This window comes from Rhinolophus sinicus, chromosome 14, assembly GCF_057876585.1.
Source record: "Rhinolophus sinicus isolate RSI-liver-muscle chromosome 14, RSI-T2T, whole genome shotgun sequence".
NCBI lineage: Eukaryota > Metazoa > Chordata > Mammalia > Chiroptera > Rhinolophidae > Rhinolophus > Rhinolophus sinicus.
Window position 1 is genome coordinate 21,903,603 of NC_142514.1, and position 15,926 is coordinate 21,919,528.

At 36.9% G+C, this 15,926-nt stretch overlaps 1 protein-coding gene across 2 annotated transcripts in view; it reads left to right on the plus strand.

Annotated features, from left to right (window-relative positions):
• The window catches only part of KHDRBS1 (KH RNA binding domain containing, signal transduction associated 1), a 34,981-nt gene that overhangs the window by 1,333 nt on the left and 17,722 nt on the right, over nucleotides 1-15,926 (plus strand). For both annotated transcript variants that reach the window (XR_016018602.1, XM_088790885.1), the window contains exons 2-5: nucleotides 9,402-9,526; nucleotides 10,310-10,426; nucleotides 12,894-13,040; nucleotides 15,712-15,845. Coding sequence is in view for 1 of the 2 variants with exons in the window: in XM_088790885.1 (XP_088647011.1) it covers nucleotides 9,402-9,526; nucleotides 10,310-10,426; nucleotides 12,894-13,040; nucleotides 15,712-15,845 (523 nt within the window). In the remaining variant the exon portion in view is untranslated. The remainder of the gene's footprint in view (nucleotides 1-9,401; nucleotides 9,527-10,309; nucleotides 10,427-12,893; nucleotides 13,041-15,711; nucleotides 15,846-15,926) is intronic.

Consider the following 15,926-nt stretch of genomic DNA (forward strand, 5'->3'; position numbering starts at 1 on the left):
TGTTTTACAACTTATGTTCACCATCATTCAAGAAGGGGAAAAATAACCCTAGAGACAGTGAAACTGGGTAGAGGGAGGTACGGGTGGTTTGCATGACATTCCCCAACGAAATGGACAAAAATTGAGGAAGTTGCACGATGCTTGTACCTGAAAGCCTTTTTCTTTGGGTTGGTTTTTTTCTTTTTGCTTCAGTAGTGAAATAGATTCGGAATAGTGTAGTCTTTGTTCTCTGTCGCCCCTTTCCTGCTCTGCACTGGCCAATCACCTAGTCGCTCTGATTTCTCCCTAAAGCCGTCTGTTTTGCCCTCACTTCTAGTTGAAACGTTGTTTTAATAAGTATTTCTTATGATACCTAAATTTTAATAAGTACAAATTCACAGTGTTCAACACTGAATGAGTGACTAATTGGACTTTTTGACAAGGTTAATGTAATGGGCAGATCCCTATGAAAATACTTCCCTCCCTTTGTTCTCTATCTCTCAACATTGCTGAGGGGTCTTTAAAAGCATAAAGCACTCAGTGGTCAAGAATAAGCACAGTTAGATGAAGTGTTTACATTATGAACTCAGTGCTTTGCTGTTCTGTAATGGATTGTTTGAAGCATTACTGTTCGTGTAGTCTGGCAAGGTTTTTGAGAGCAAGGAATGCTTTTTATCTTTATATTTTTAATATTGTCTTACATGTAGTAAGCCCCAGGTGCTTGAATTTGAAAGCAGATTTAGGAATGTCAAAGTGGTAAAGGTTGACTTGGTAGCCTAATTTTTATTTCCTCAAGTCTTTAATTAGTCCAGGTTAAATTTGTGAGATAAAATCACAAACTTTAGGACTTTAAGGTCTTGGCTTAGGCTTGAAATTCTGACCGTTGACTAAATTACCTGCTCTTGGGAAACTTCCTGAACCTCAGTGACCTCAACTGTAAAGTGGAGTGGTGAGTTGTGAGGATGAAATGTTGTATAAAAGCACGAGCACAGTTCCCTTTGACCTACAATCATTAGATAATAACTTGTCACCACAAGTAATAAATCTGTGGTACTGAATTTGATATGAAAACACAACATATTTTTTGCCTTTCTGACCACACCAAGTACCCAGTATGGTATTCATTTTTTAAGTAAAAGGTGGTTTCTTGGGATAACCATCAAAAACTATTGATCCTTTAAAGTTATTTATAATTTTCACCCTCTCTCACTGCTTAAATTCTGTTGCAAGAGAATACTCTTTAATTTTTTTACCTTGGGCTTTTTTGTCTTTTTTTTTTTTTAAACTAAACTGAAATTTTAATTGGAGAAATGAGATTAAAGTAATGTTGGCTTATTGAGAGAACAGACTTGAGATCTGTGGAAATTTCTCAGCATGGATAAATCTTGATATATGTTGGGCCCAACTTTTAAGGTATTTTTTAATGATCTGGAAGAGAGATTGTAGTGAAGTCAACCAACTCCCAGAGAAAACAGAATAGTAGTATTTAAGCTCTGATAAGGATACGTGTGAGAAAAACACAGCTAACTCACACTGTGCTAGGCACTGTCTGAGCACTTTTACATCAAATATTTAGTCTTTACGACAAAACTTATGAGGAAGTTACTCTTATTCTCGCTTTTACAGATGGGGGAACCATTCATACAAAGATTAAATTGCCTAAAGTAACAAAATTAGTAAAAAGCATAGCTAGGATTTAAGTCAGTCTGAGTCTGGATCCACACACGCAACCCTCTCCACCACTCCACTACAGTACCTGAAACAAATTGTACTTATAAAGATATTCTGTACTACTTGGACAAAGTATTGAAATCCACTTGAATGCATCAGAATGCTAGCTACCTAACAGCAATGAAGGTGACAAGGCCAAGATACAGAAGAAGGAAACCCCAGAGCAGAGCCTCGTGTTTGGGATTGTGACTCCTTCGGGTACCTCTGCCCGTTCCCAGAGGTACCACAAGACCCAGACCACTCTTCCTTCACCATCCACAAAGCTCTCCCTGTCCCTTTCCCAGCTTTACTTTGCATTGATCAGCATCTGATGCATCATGTATTGTAGTTGTGTGTTTGTTTGTTGACCCCCACTTCTTTACAACTAGAATGTCAGATCCACCAGGGCAGGAATCTTTTGTCTGCTTTGTTCATCACTGTATCTCCTGTTCCTTAAAGAGTGCCACATAGAGTGAGTGGCCTCTTACTAAATATTTGATGAATGATAATCATCTTCATTGCATAATGGGAAAATATCAACACAACTCTAAGGGATTTACGTTTTGAATGTAGACTTGTCTATTAGCCAAACTGGCATTTAACTATGATGACAATTAAATGCGTTTGCAGACATACAAGGACTCAATGTACCCATGCTTGTTTTCTGAAACAAAAATAATTTATAATTTGTGTTAAATATTTATATAATAAACGTAAAATGCTTTTAAGTATATCAGTGTTCTTTTTCTCTTTCCACAATTAGGAAAATATAGGTAAGTATAATATAAAAAAATTTATATAGGTAAATATAAATAACTCAGGAATAAGTAAACATTTGAATATGCGTAGATTAATAATCCCCAGAAGATGTTGAAAGGATACTCATAAATCCATCTTCCAAAAGCACTCAGTGGAGAACATTTACAAAGTCTATTGAAACTTGCAAAATAGTTCATTCCTTTATTGTATTTACAGTATACTATAGAAATATATCTAGACAGTCCCATTTCATTCCACAGCGCTGGAAAACAGTTTTGAACCAGAATGTTGAATTGCAAAGAAATTGTAGGCCAAATATAGGTAGAAGAAGAAATATTAGGGAAGAAAGGCAGGAGTTATCACTATTTGCAACATCATAGCTGTTTACCTAGGTATGTGGTAGGTGATACGGTTGATTACAACGTAAAGATGTACAGATCAGTAGGTTTCTGATCTGTAAGTATTAGCCAGTTAGAAAATAATTGACCAAATGATCTCATTTTTAGAATAGTATCAAATGCCTTGTGATAAGCAATAAAAATCAGTTCAAAATGTATGTGAATAATCATAACGAACAATAGCAACAATTTAACCTTTGTAGAGTACATAACATGTGCCATGAGATGTGCTACTTAAATTCTCTCTTCCCGGCTATTCTATGAGACAGAAACAATTTTTATCTCAATATTACAGATGAGGACTATTGTGATCATATACTGTCAACTTAAAAAATTTTTGAAGGTGATAAAGGAAGATCTGTGTATAAAAAAAAGAAATATGCAATAGTTTTAAGGGGACATGAGTGTGGAGAGACGGGTAAGGAGGAACTAATGTTATAAAGATGACAGAACTTTAACATGTTGATTTTTTGCGTTTTCCAAACTAATTCCAACTAGATTTATTTTTTTCAACTTGATATGTTGAACATAAAGTAGCTTTAAAGAGTAAATGAAAATAAATGAGAAAATAATTTTTTGGAGACAAGAAAATGATGAAAACCTGTTACATTGACAAAAATTAAGTCAAATAAGACTTAGGGCTTGAGAGGGTATGAATTGGAAGGAACTCTTAAACTTTGCTGGTGGAAGTGTGAATTGGTACAGCCGCTTTGGATAACAGTTTAGCATTTCATCTGAAAGTTGAACATTCAAATTTCTTAAAATTCAGCAATAGCTTTCCTAGGAATATACCCAAAGAAACTTGCACGTGAATGCTTCATTCAAAAGTGGTGCACCTTGTTTACAAAATGGTATAACTTCTTGTTTCACCATTGATTGGATACTGAGATTTTCAAAATGAAATATTAATACAGCAATGAAAATGAAAACTACAGCTATATGCAGCAACACGGAGAAATCTTGGAAATCTTAATATTGGGTGAAAAAGTAAATCCCATAAGGCTACATAAATGTAGTATAATACTATTTTTATAGAACATAATATTGGTAAGATTAAGCAAAATATTGTGTGTGTGTGTATCTGATAAAGCAGTTTTTTATAAAACTAACGTGCTTACCATACGACTCAGCATTTGCAATTTATCCCAGAAAAATTAAAACTTAGGTCCACAGGATACCTGTACATGAATGTTCATAGCAACTTTACTCATAATAGGCAAAAACTGAAAACAAACCATATGTTTCCAATGGGTGAATAGTTTAAACTGCAGTACATCCATACCATGGAATACTACTCAGCAATAAAAAGAAAATAATATTGATGAATGCAGCAATTTATATACATCTCGAGAAGTATGCCGAGTAAAAGAAGCCAATCTCAGAAGGTTACATACTGTGTAATTCCACTAATTTAGCATTCTTGATAAGACAAAATAATTAGAAATGGAGACAAGGTTAGTGGTTGCCAATGGTGAGGGAGAGATGGAGGGAGGTGACTGGCTATTAAAGTGTAGCATGAAGAATCCTTGTGCTAGAACTGTTCTGTATCTTGACTGGTGGTGCTGGTGGTTACATGAATCTGATTAAATTGCATAGAACTAAAGACACAAATAAGTGCATGTAAAACTGGTGAAATCTGAAGTCAATATTTTGTGTTAATGTTGATAATCTGGTTATATTGAGAAAACTGGTTATAGAGAGAAAACTGGATGAAGGGTATATGAGATCTCTTGTTTCTTACAACTGCATATAAATCTACAATCATCTCAAAAAAATTGTTTTAAGGATAAAAAGCCCTGAACTCTAAATTATTCCCTAAGAAAGGGATTTGAGAAACTATGGTCAATATGCCATAATAGGGTTTGCCACTATCCTGGAATGTGAGAATTGAGCTCCGTGGAGTTTCTAACTCAGGCTTTGGGGGGTTTTTTTGAACCAGTACCCACCCTTAGTTAACATTGTATATGAAATATTGTTTGTATCTTTTTCTGGGGAGCTATTTGGTAGCTTTCATCAGATTCTCAAAGGGTCCTATGAACCTGCCGCCTCCCCCTCAAAAAAAATTAAGAATCTGTGCTCTTCCTTAAAATAATAAATAACTTGATAAATAAAAATAATGTGTTTTTAAACAAAGATAGTAAGTTTACTGGACTTGTGATTCCAAAAGTTATTACCAAGAGAAAAGTTATAGGACGGAGAATTATAAATTTGGGAATGATAAAGATGTGAATCTTTAAGGGAAGTTAGAAGTGAGTGTAAATGGTACATTTCTTTCATTCAGTAAATGTTTATAGATGCCTGTTGTGTATTAGGCATCGAACTAAGCATGGCAGATACTCAGTTTAGTAATGGAAAGGGACCATAAATGGTTAACCAGGGGAAGGAGTGCTGTGGTTAGAAGTATGAACTAAGTGCATTGAGAGTCAAGAGGAAGGTGTGACCCCTGACCTTCTGGAGCAGCTATACTATGAGTCTTACCCTCTTAGAAACACTGTCTCTGGATGTCTTAGTCAGAAAATCGTGACCATTGTGTTCCTTAGGCAGCCCTTGTCAAATGTTCAGTTAGTAGAGTGAGTGTACATGATAATCCGGTTTTAGTTAAGCCAATCTAGTTGATAAAGTTTGTATATCATTTTTTCAAACTTCTCTAGTGTTAACATTTTTATGTTCATTAAAGCTTTCTTTTTTTTCTTATTCTCCTTTTTAAAAGTAAGAAGGGAAGAGTAATAGAGGTTTAATGACTGCTCAAGGTCATATACCAAGATTGTAGCAGAGCTGGGAATCAAACTCAGTTCTGTCTAGCTTCAAAATTGATGCTCTTCCCTTTAAGATATACATTTAAAAAATAGCCCTCACTCACCCTTAGGAGCTCACTGTCTGGCTGTGACAAGACCTACCAAAAGAGGAAAGGTTAAGTTACACTGAAAAAGAGGAAGAGAAATGCCACAAGATGAGTTGAATGTGCTCTGACTGATGTAAGGAGTGACCGGGGTTTGTGTGCCTGCTCTGTCACTAATTAGTTTTGTGATCTTGGGCAAATTACATAACTTGTCTGAGCCCAGATTTCTTCAGTTGTTAAATGGGGATAATCCTGGTTAGAGAGACAAAATGAAACAATAAATACAAAATTCCTGATACATAGAAGCTGTTGGATAAGACGAACAGCGAAAGTATCTGGCTAGGAAACAAATGGGTAACACCCTTCTGTGTTGTTTACACCTTAGCTTTTCTTTCTTTGGCTCTTGGGACAGCCAAGGTCTCTAGAGGCCCAGGCAAAGATTTAAAGGAGTTAGTTTCAAAAAGGTTGTCTAGAAAGGACTTTTGCCTGCGGGTAAGCCATTTTTAAGAAGCTTCTCCTTGATTTTTTTTCTTCGCATGATAGCCTGCTCCTTGCTCCCAAGAGAAGTGAGGCCACGGAGAGACATGTAGAAAAAGAAACTGAACACGTGAGGCACCTGCAGAGTCCTTTCATTGCCTTTGGCCCTTTCAGCATGACAGTGTCTGAGGGTATAAACTGTACTTCCCAAAATTTTACAAAATCAGCTTTTTCTTGTTGAAAGCGAGTCCCAACCTCCCCACAACACACAAACCCCTCATTGAGAGACAATAATAAAAGCATGATGTTTGAATTTAGAGAAAGTGTAGGTACTTTAATAGTTCATGATTTATCAGTTTAACTGCTCTGAGTTTGTTTCCTCAAGTATAAAATGGGGATAGTACCAGCCACTTCACTGAGTTATATTTTTAGGCTAAAGGGGGTAATATTTGTGCAGTATTTGATACATAGTAGATATTGAATAAATGTTCAGTCCTTTTGTTCCAAGCATGGAAGATGACCTTTCTTGAAGATTTCAAGTTGCCTCTTAGTCTTTTGTGTTCTAGGCTCACCTCCCCTGATTCTTTCATCTTTTCAATTCTCAGTTTTATTTAAAATCATTGTTCTCCGAACTCTCTAAAAATGCTTTAATGGTCGTTTTTAAATTGTGAGATAAATTGGACAAAGGGATTCTAATTAAGATCTGACTAGTTCAAAATACAGTAGAAGGAGCCATGTTAGAAAAAGACCTTAAATTCACTGGGCACATCACATTGCATGTAAACCTTTCTACTGGATTCCATTTTTGCAGCCCTTCTTCCTAGTATAGGAGTACAACAGATTAATAGACTTTGAGTCATCTTGTACTAACCAAGTAAAGTTTCTGGGAAATGATGTAAAATACAGCTGAAGGGCCTAATTGGATGGTAGCAGTTAATAAACACTGAGGGACATAGATAAAATGAGGTATGTAATTTGTGCCACATTTTTAGAAGCTACTCACTGATGTTTTCAGATAAAAAAAGTGGCGTCTTTGTTCCTTTAGAATTTTTGAGGATTGAGTACCCAGTTTCCCAGCCTGGAAACTCACAAAGAGATGTGTTCAGAGATGGTAGGCTCAAAACTAGTGACTAGAAAAAGTTAATATTAGCAGTAGGTGGGAAAGGGTGGGGGTCGGGATACACCACCAGTAAAACAGCAAACAAATAAGGTGTTGAATGAAGCATTTAGTCCTGTTAATTGTAAGGTCAAATTTGTTTTCCGTTCTAAGCATTGAAACATAGGCGTGTGAAGAGCACTGCATTTAGTCTCATAGGAGTAAAGGTTTAGTTAAGAATATTTACAATATGAGTAGCAATTTTAATTGTCAAACAGTAAGGGAATGTGTACTCTCAGGCATAAGTGGGTCAGTTAGCTCACTACATACTATATAACATCTGAAACTGGGCTTTTTATTAAACAAGACGCCTTGTGTTTGAAATTCTGAGCTCGTAGGAATCCTGTGAGGGTCAAAGTAACTTTATCTATGTACTTCACAGTTGGACTTAGTCTAAACTTTTTAAAAAACTGTTAAAGTTACAGATTTGCAGAATACTTTGAAATAGTGTATCTTTATACCAAACCTGTGATTTTTCAAAGTGGGGTCCCCAAACCAACAATATCAGCATCAACTGGTAACGTGTTAGAAATGCAAATCCCAGACTGGGGTTGGGGCCCAGCAATCGAGTTTAATAAGCCCCCCAGGTGATTCTGATGCAGACTGAAGTGGGAGAATACTTGCCTTAAAGTGATAGAAACACGGTGGGAATATTATGTAAGGAAAACATTCGGTGTTTTTAGAATGTTCCACTGATTTTAGGGAATATACATTTTTGACCATACAACCTTTTAGCTGCTGTCCGTCACCTGTACTCTCTGCCCCGAGGTCTGTTAGTATCCCTGTCATAGCACTTAACTATACTTCTCTGCTAACTTCATAGACTGGGAACTCCAGTATATAAATATAATGAAGATGGGGAGCATACTGACTTGTTCTGTTGTGTCTCCTATACTTATAGGATGGGTGCCTGGCCCTTACCGGTCTCCCACAGTGGTTAATGATTGTATCTCTCCCTTCATCTGCCTCTTTTTAGTAGGAAGCACTCAAACACTTGCAACCACTGAATGAACAAATGAACGAACAAATGAATGAATAGATGAAGTTCCCTAATGATAGGAAATACTGTTGGATGCTAACGTTCTGTCTTACGAAACTGTCTTAGCCTGCAAATTGAAAGTACCTTGGTGCATTTTTTTCCTTAGGACGTTGACTGAATTTGGGCTAGATAATGTTGACACTTCCCAGGAAATGGACTTCATTTAACGTGTATACATGTTATTTTATTCTGTTTTCATAGCAACCTCATGAGGTAGATATTGCCTTCGTTTTACAAATGAGGAAACCAAAAATCAGAGCAATTAAATAACTTTTCAAAGTTCACACAACTAGTGAGTGGCAGAGCAAGAACCAGCTCTTTCAAACACTTAAGGACTACTACTGTCTAAAGCACTGCTGTCGTTACCGTGTTTCCCTGAAAGTAAGACCTAGCCGGACCATCAGCTCTAATGTGTCTTTTGGAGCAAAAATTAATATAAGACCCAGTATTATATTATACCTGGTTTTACCGGTTTTATATTATATAAGACTGGTCTTAAATTATGTAAGACTGGATGTTATAGTAAAATAAGACCCGGTCTTATATTAATTTTTGCTCCAAAAGACGCATTAGACCTGATTGTCCGGCTAGGTCTTATTTTCGGGAAAACACGGTAGTGGAATTTTAACGGGATTCTCCATTGTATATTTAAGTTATTGACTTTTATTTCTTCATCAAGATATGACTTTGTACTTTTCCTTGACGCAGATTTTATTTTATTTTTTTTAGTTCATTTATCCCTTTCCCCCCATCTTTCCCCATTATTGTTAAATCCATTTATTCTAAGAAACATTTTAATGTCTCTTGATGTAGAGGCTTTAGGTGGGGTCGTGGAAGAGCAAACTGCTTTCATTAGAAGCAAGCTTTGGGTTTCCTGCTCCATATAGCTTTGGTACTTCCAGGCAGTCTCTATCTGAAATTAACACATTCAGCAGAACTATTTGGTGTGATTACATGGTACTCCGTCTTATCACTTTATGTATATTTGGAAATTCGCCTTTACTTACCAGAACAAAACTCAATTAAATTGTTTGTTTTATTCAGAGATTGAGAAGATTCAGAAAGGACTTTCGAAAAAGGATGATGAGGAGAATTACTTGGATTTATTTTCTCACAAGAACATGAAGCTGAAGGAGCGGGTACTGATTCCTGTCAAGCAGTATCCAAAGGTAAGGCAAAAGGTGCCTCACTTCTCTGAGTTGTCTTTATGAGTGTGAGAGTCATGGGCTTTCATAACAAATTACGGAGATTGGTGCATCAGGATCTTAAGCTTGTGAAGCTTCTCTTCCATACTTGTATACTTGTTTCTGGCAGTTGAAACAAGTCCATTACTAGTAGCATAGCTGTAGCCAGGAAGGAAATAAAATCGACTTTTTATTATCAAAACGAGTTTCTTTCTCAAATGTTTATTCAGGCTCCAAGTTCAAAGGAAAAAAAATTGAACCCTGAAGTGTTGTTCTGTTAATAGATTGACCTGAAATCTAAATAAAGGAAATATAACAAATTCTTGGCTAGATAAAGTTAATTTTATTTCTTACTCAAAGCTTTAAAGTAAATGCTTTCTCCTCCTCCTTTTCATCTCCTATTTCCTTTTTTCAGGGAGGCAATTATATTTAGTTTACCAAACTAGTACTACAAAAAGGTGCCATATATCTGTTCTGAGGTGACTTCCTTAAAAATGTTTTTGTGTGTTAAAGTACTAGGGGTTGCAGTGTGATATTGTGGAAGGAGCACCAGACCGTATCAGGAATCCCAAATTCAAGTCTAGGAACTGCCACTTTAATAACCTAGGTGAACCATTTTATTAGTACAACCTCAGTTAATATCCTTTAGTAAAACGGGAATGGAACTGTACCTGATTTACAGGTTGTTGAAGACAAAATGAGATAATACATGTGGAAATGTTTTATAGGAACACGTGTATCTAGAAATCTATTTTTATTTTCTGTCAGTTTAATTTTGTGGGGAAAATCCTTGGACCACAAGGGAATACCATCAAAAGACTGCAGGAAGAGACTGGTGCAAAGATCTCTGTGTTGGGAAAGGGGTCAATGAGAGACAAAGCCAAGGTAAGCTGACATTAATTAATGAGGTAAGATAACCATAATGCCTTTCAGTAGCCCAGGGTCCAGTATAGATGCCTTATGAAAGTTAGCACTTGCATATGTACAGAATGTGACTCCTTTAAATTTGCATTGGATGTAAGAGATTGTAGACCAAGTTAATACATTTGGTTGGCAACCATGAAAGCCTGGCTGTTCCCTGATGATTGTTTTCTTTTTGACTTTTGACTGTGTAACAGTGGAAACAGCAGGGGAAACTTTGGCATTAGGAATCTTCTCTATGAAAAGTTGGAAGAGGAGCTGTACTAAAACTTACCCAGACTAGAAACACTAAAATTTGAATAGCATGTTCCCTTTGCAGTAACATGGAAAGGAGCAATAGTGTTCTAAATGCAGGTAAATCTGAGGATTAGCTGTCGGGCTTGTTTTATAATCTGCTGGCATGTGAGGCCCACTAAAAGAAGGTATTCCAAAAGGAGCCATGGGTAATCCTGACAAAAGAACCTAATGCTTACTGATTTCCTTGCCATAGCCTCATTCGCTTTGTACTTTGTAAGTGCCAAGAAACATCCTACAAAAGAAGAATAGTCTTAGCCTTCTAGGATCAGGTTTTTAGATGAGACATCCCTGCTACAGCCTAAAAACTTACTCGTTCAGGCCTCCTTTTACGCAGCCGAATTGATGAACATTGTTTTCTGAGACCTTCTTTTGTCTACTCCCATTTCTCAACTAGAAGAATAGTTAGAGCTGAAGTATGTTATTCTAGCTAATGAGATTTACGTGAGATTTTCTTATCTCTATCCTGATTTCTTTCCTCCCCTAGAACTCTCCACACCATATAAGCAGATAAGAAGGGCTGGTGATTAACAGCTCTACTTGGGATTTAAAAGCAAATGCTTGACAATCAATGAATGAATCATTCAGTGATTGGCAAACAGTATAGAGATTTCTCAAAAAATTAAAAATGTAGCTGCCATAAGATACAGTAATTCCACTTCTGAGTGTTTATCTAAAGAAAACAAAAACACTAATTCAAAAAGATATATGCACTATTATATGATGATGGAAAGAGAACTGACTGGGTGGTGAACACACAATGTGAGATACAGATAATGTATTACAGAATTGTACACCTGAAATCTATGTAACTTTATTAACATTTGTCACCCCAATAAACTTTAATTAAATGAAAAAAGATATGCGCCCCTATGTTCATTGTAACAGTTACTAGTGATAGCCAAGATATGGAAGCAACCTAGATGTCCATCAGTAGATGAATGGATAAAGAAGATGTGGTGTGTGTGTGTTTATTTAGCAATAAAAAATGAAATCTTGCCAGTTGCAACAATGTGGATGGACCTAGAGATTATTATGCTAAGTGAAATATTAGTAAATCAGACAGAAAGACAAATGCCATATGATCTCATTTATATGTGGAATCTAAAAAACAAAATAAATGAATAAACATATAAAACCAACCAGAGACATAGAGAACAAGCTGATGGTTGCTAAGGGGGAAGGTGTGGGGGTATGGGAATAAAAATAAATTAATTATTAATAAAATTAATTAGTTTAAATTACTTTATTGCATTTTTTCCTTTTTACTTTTATTTCTATTTGTCAAAAAATTATTAAACCTACAGAAATGATCAAATGTGACCCATAACCAAGAAAGAAAATCACTTAATAGAAAAAGACCTAGAAATAATAGACATGGGATTTGCAGACAAGTCTTGAAAATAATTATTATTAATATAATAAATTTGTTCAAGGATATAAAGGAAAAAAGTACATAATTAGGAGAAAGATGTTATACACAGAAAATGAAACTGTGAAAGCTGAAATGTAAATTTCACTGGGTGAGCATGAGATAATGTAAGACACTGAAAGAGAAAAAAGGGGGTGGAAATCAGAGAACTTAAAGACAGGACTATTCAAGCCAAAGTATGAAGATACAAAAGGCTGAAAGAAAATGAACGGAGTCTTAGTTACCTGTGAAAGCATTATCATGCAATCCAGCATATGTGCAATTACAGTTGTAGGAGAGGAGGGAGTCGGGCAGAAAACAATTTAAGGAAAAAATAAAATAAAAGTAAGTGCTTGGCAATGAGTGAATGAATCAATGGATGAATCAATGATTGATAAACAGCTATTATCTGAACGGAGACTGGAATTAAGTTTGTCTCTTCTGTACTTTCTACTAAGAGCTCCAATGAATATGCCAGGATTCAAGACAGTAGTTAACTTAGCAGCAGACCAATTACAAGTTTAGCAGGTTGTGTAAATTATTCTTCTCCAGAGCTTGTTTTACTTTCTTCTTGCACTTTACTGTTTTTCTTAGATGTTAGGGTTATTCCTTGCTGTCCCTTTGGCCTTAAGGTAAAGGTGTCGTTTGCTCCCTAGTCCCTGTGATGTGACTTTTATTTATTTATTTATTTACTTATTTATTTCTTTATTTCTCATTTTTCCACAGGAGGAAGAGCTGCGCAAAGGTGGAGACCCCAAATATGCCCACTTGAATATGGATCTGCATGTCTTCATTGAAGTCTTTGGACCCCCCTGTGAGGCTTATGCTCTTATGGCCCATGCTATGGAGGAAGTCAAGAAGTTTCTAGTACCAGTAAGGAAATCCATATCCCGTGTCATTTGAGCAAGAAAGAACTGGGATCTTGTGCTGTTGCTAAGGCAGGGATGCGTAACTAGGGTCTCTGCATAACCTGAAACTGCATACCAAATTCTACACCTACACTTATTTTCCTGAAGTAGTCCATTACTTGTACCTACTTTTCAAAGCACTGTCCCCCAAGGCCACTCTACCCATCCTTGTCTAATGTGATCTTAGCTGTATCTTAGGTCCACAATGTGTCTGGCATTCTAACATCTAGTTAACAAATATTTAACAGGGTCTTCGCTAAACTAAGCACTTTGGTACTAGTGTGGAACCAGAGGGTTACGATAGGAAAATTACTACAATGGTCATAAACCCTCTGCCCTCAAGGGTTTATGTTTTGGATCCTATAGAGAGTCTAGAGGATAACAGCAAGAAGCTTCTAGTATCTAATGTTAATAGATTCAATTTCCTAGAGGAGTTTACTCAAGTAGAGTTTGATTTGAAATAGACATGATTACTACAGGCTTGACTGACGATATTAAACAGATTCGTGTGCAACTCCTTTGAGAATGTAACTGAGGCCCAGGAAGAATTTGGGACAAACCAGGTTATCTGTCTTGTTTATTACTGCCTGGTCAGAGGGTCCATTCTTTGAATAAGTAGAAAATAGTGTAATTTTTGCCATTTAGCAAGGCTTGGTAGTTGTTAGAATTAACATACTACTATTAAATATTTAATAGCCAAGGATGAATCTGGAACCTTAGAAAGTTTTTGGAATACTGTTCAACTAGAATTTAGTAAGCATCTAATTTTCATCACTAAAACTAAAAGTAGCTATAGTTCTTGGTTTTCTTATATATGTAAAATGAGGGAGTTAGAAATAATGTGGTGAGAATTGGTAGAGCAAAAATTTATTAGCAATGCGTACCTATAATGCTGAGCTCCAGGGATTCCGACACTGTCTCAGATGTCTCAGCAGCTGCTTTGCTTCCAAGTACCTCGTCTTCATTAGAATGTTCAACGTGCAACAGCAATTTTAAATATCCTAGAGAAAAATCCAGAGCTGGTCAACTTTCCCTTAAGGGAATTCTTTTGACTGTTTTTGAGGTGTTGTATTGAAGCATCCTGAGCCATTCTGTTTCTGAAGGACTGTGGGAAAATGCCCATCTCCTCTTTATTGTTAGTCTCAGAATATTTCTCAAAAGGGATAGGTTTACAAGGCTTCCATGTAAGCGGATCTTCAAAAAAGATGCATGCCAGGGAGATCTGGGTTTCCTCACTGTTGATGTGGCAGTTGGGAGACTGAGCACGTTGGCTGTCATTGGTCACTTGATTCTCCAGTGTGTCTCAAACAGCAGTAATATGTAAGGTAGGAGGAGCTGAAGAGCTGTGGTGAGTCATCTCTGTGGTGACTAGAATCTTCTATTCTTAAAGCTGTATCCACCTGGAATGCATAAAAATGCGTGAAGTAGTATTAGGTTGGTGCAAAAGTAATTGCAGTTTAAAAAGTTAAAAATAATTGTAAAAACCGCAATTCTGCACCAACCTAATAAGACTGAACGGCTCTCATCAGGAAATATGTGAAAAGATTTGCAAATGGCATTTGACTCAATTCTTCCCTCTTGTGAAGAAAAAAATGTGAGCCTACTTTTGCATCCATGACCAGAGCCCTCCGTTTTCCCCTTAGAACTACTAACTATCCCAGAGAGGCTTCCTGGGACAGTTAGAAGAGGGACTGGACTGGGAGCTTTATGTGCGTCATCTTGGACAAGTTATTATTTCACTTTTCTGAGCCTCAGGTTCCTTGTTCATCCCAAACATATGTTAAGTATCTGGTAGGTGCCTAATACTATGCTTTGAAGTTACAAAAATGGCTCCCAGGGAGTTCACAAACTAGTGAGAAAGACAAACAATTCTACAATGAGGTGGTAAGTGCTTGGGTAGAGAAAATTAACATGGCCCTGTGGGGAAAGAGGAGGGACTGGCGGTGGCATCCAGAGAAAGTTTTTCAAAAGAGGTCATGTTTTAGGTTAAGTCTTGTAAGAGTGGGTTAGAGTCCCTCAGGTGGACCCCCAAAAAGGCAATATAGTCTAATGATGCAAAGCCTTGATTTTGGTGATTCTGAATTCACGTCTAGAGTCTGCCATTGACTCTTACGTCCTTAGACAGGTTTCTTTATACCACCTGAGTCTGTTTTCCCAGCTGTAAAATGGGAAGATCTAGTTCTTCAGGGTTATTTTGAAGATTAAACTGAAAAATCTATATAAAGATTATTATATAATGCCCAGTGCATACAGCTTAATTAATGTTAGTGGCTTTTATTATTCTAAGAAGAGGAAACTATTTGCAAGAATGGATGTGTAAGAGTCTGCCAAGTTCTGAACCACAAGTTCAGCATGGCTTGAAAGGAGGTTATACCTGGAGAGAGGATGGAAGTGATGATCTGGAGAGCTAGGCAGGGGTCACATCATGAAGAGCTATAACATTCTAATGAAGGACAAGGTGCTTTCCTCAAAGGTGACAGGTAGGATGCCATTCGACTTCAGAGATTGAATGACCTGAGACTTCATTTGGGCTTTCAAAGTTGTTCTTAGCATTCAGTGCTCAGGTGGGCTAGATGACATCTCAGCAGAACAGGTGGAGGTGTTGTACAGCACTCCTCATTATCTTTCATTTGCAGGATATGATGGATGATATCTGCCAGGAGCAATTTCTGGAGCTCTCCTACTTGAATGGAGTACCAGAGCCCTCTCGCGGACGAGGGGTGCCAGTGAGAGGCCGGGGAGCTGCACCACCTCCTCCACCTGTCCCCAGGTAAAAATAATGGAAACAAAACCAGAAATAGGATATAAATTTGACAGCTCCTACCATCTCTCTCTTAGTGGTGCTCTTACC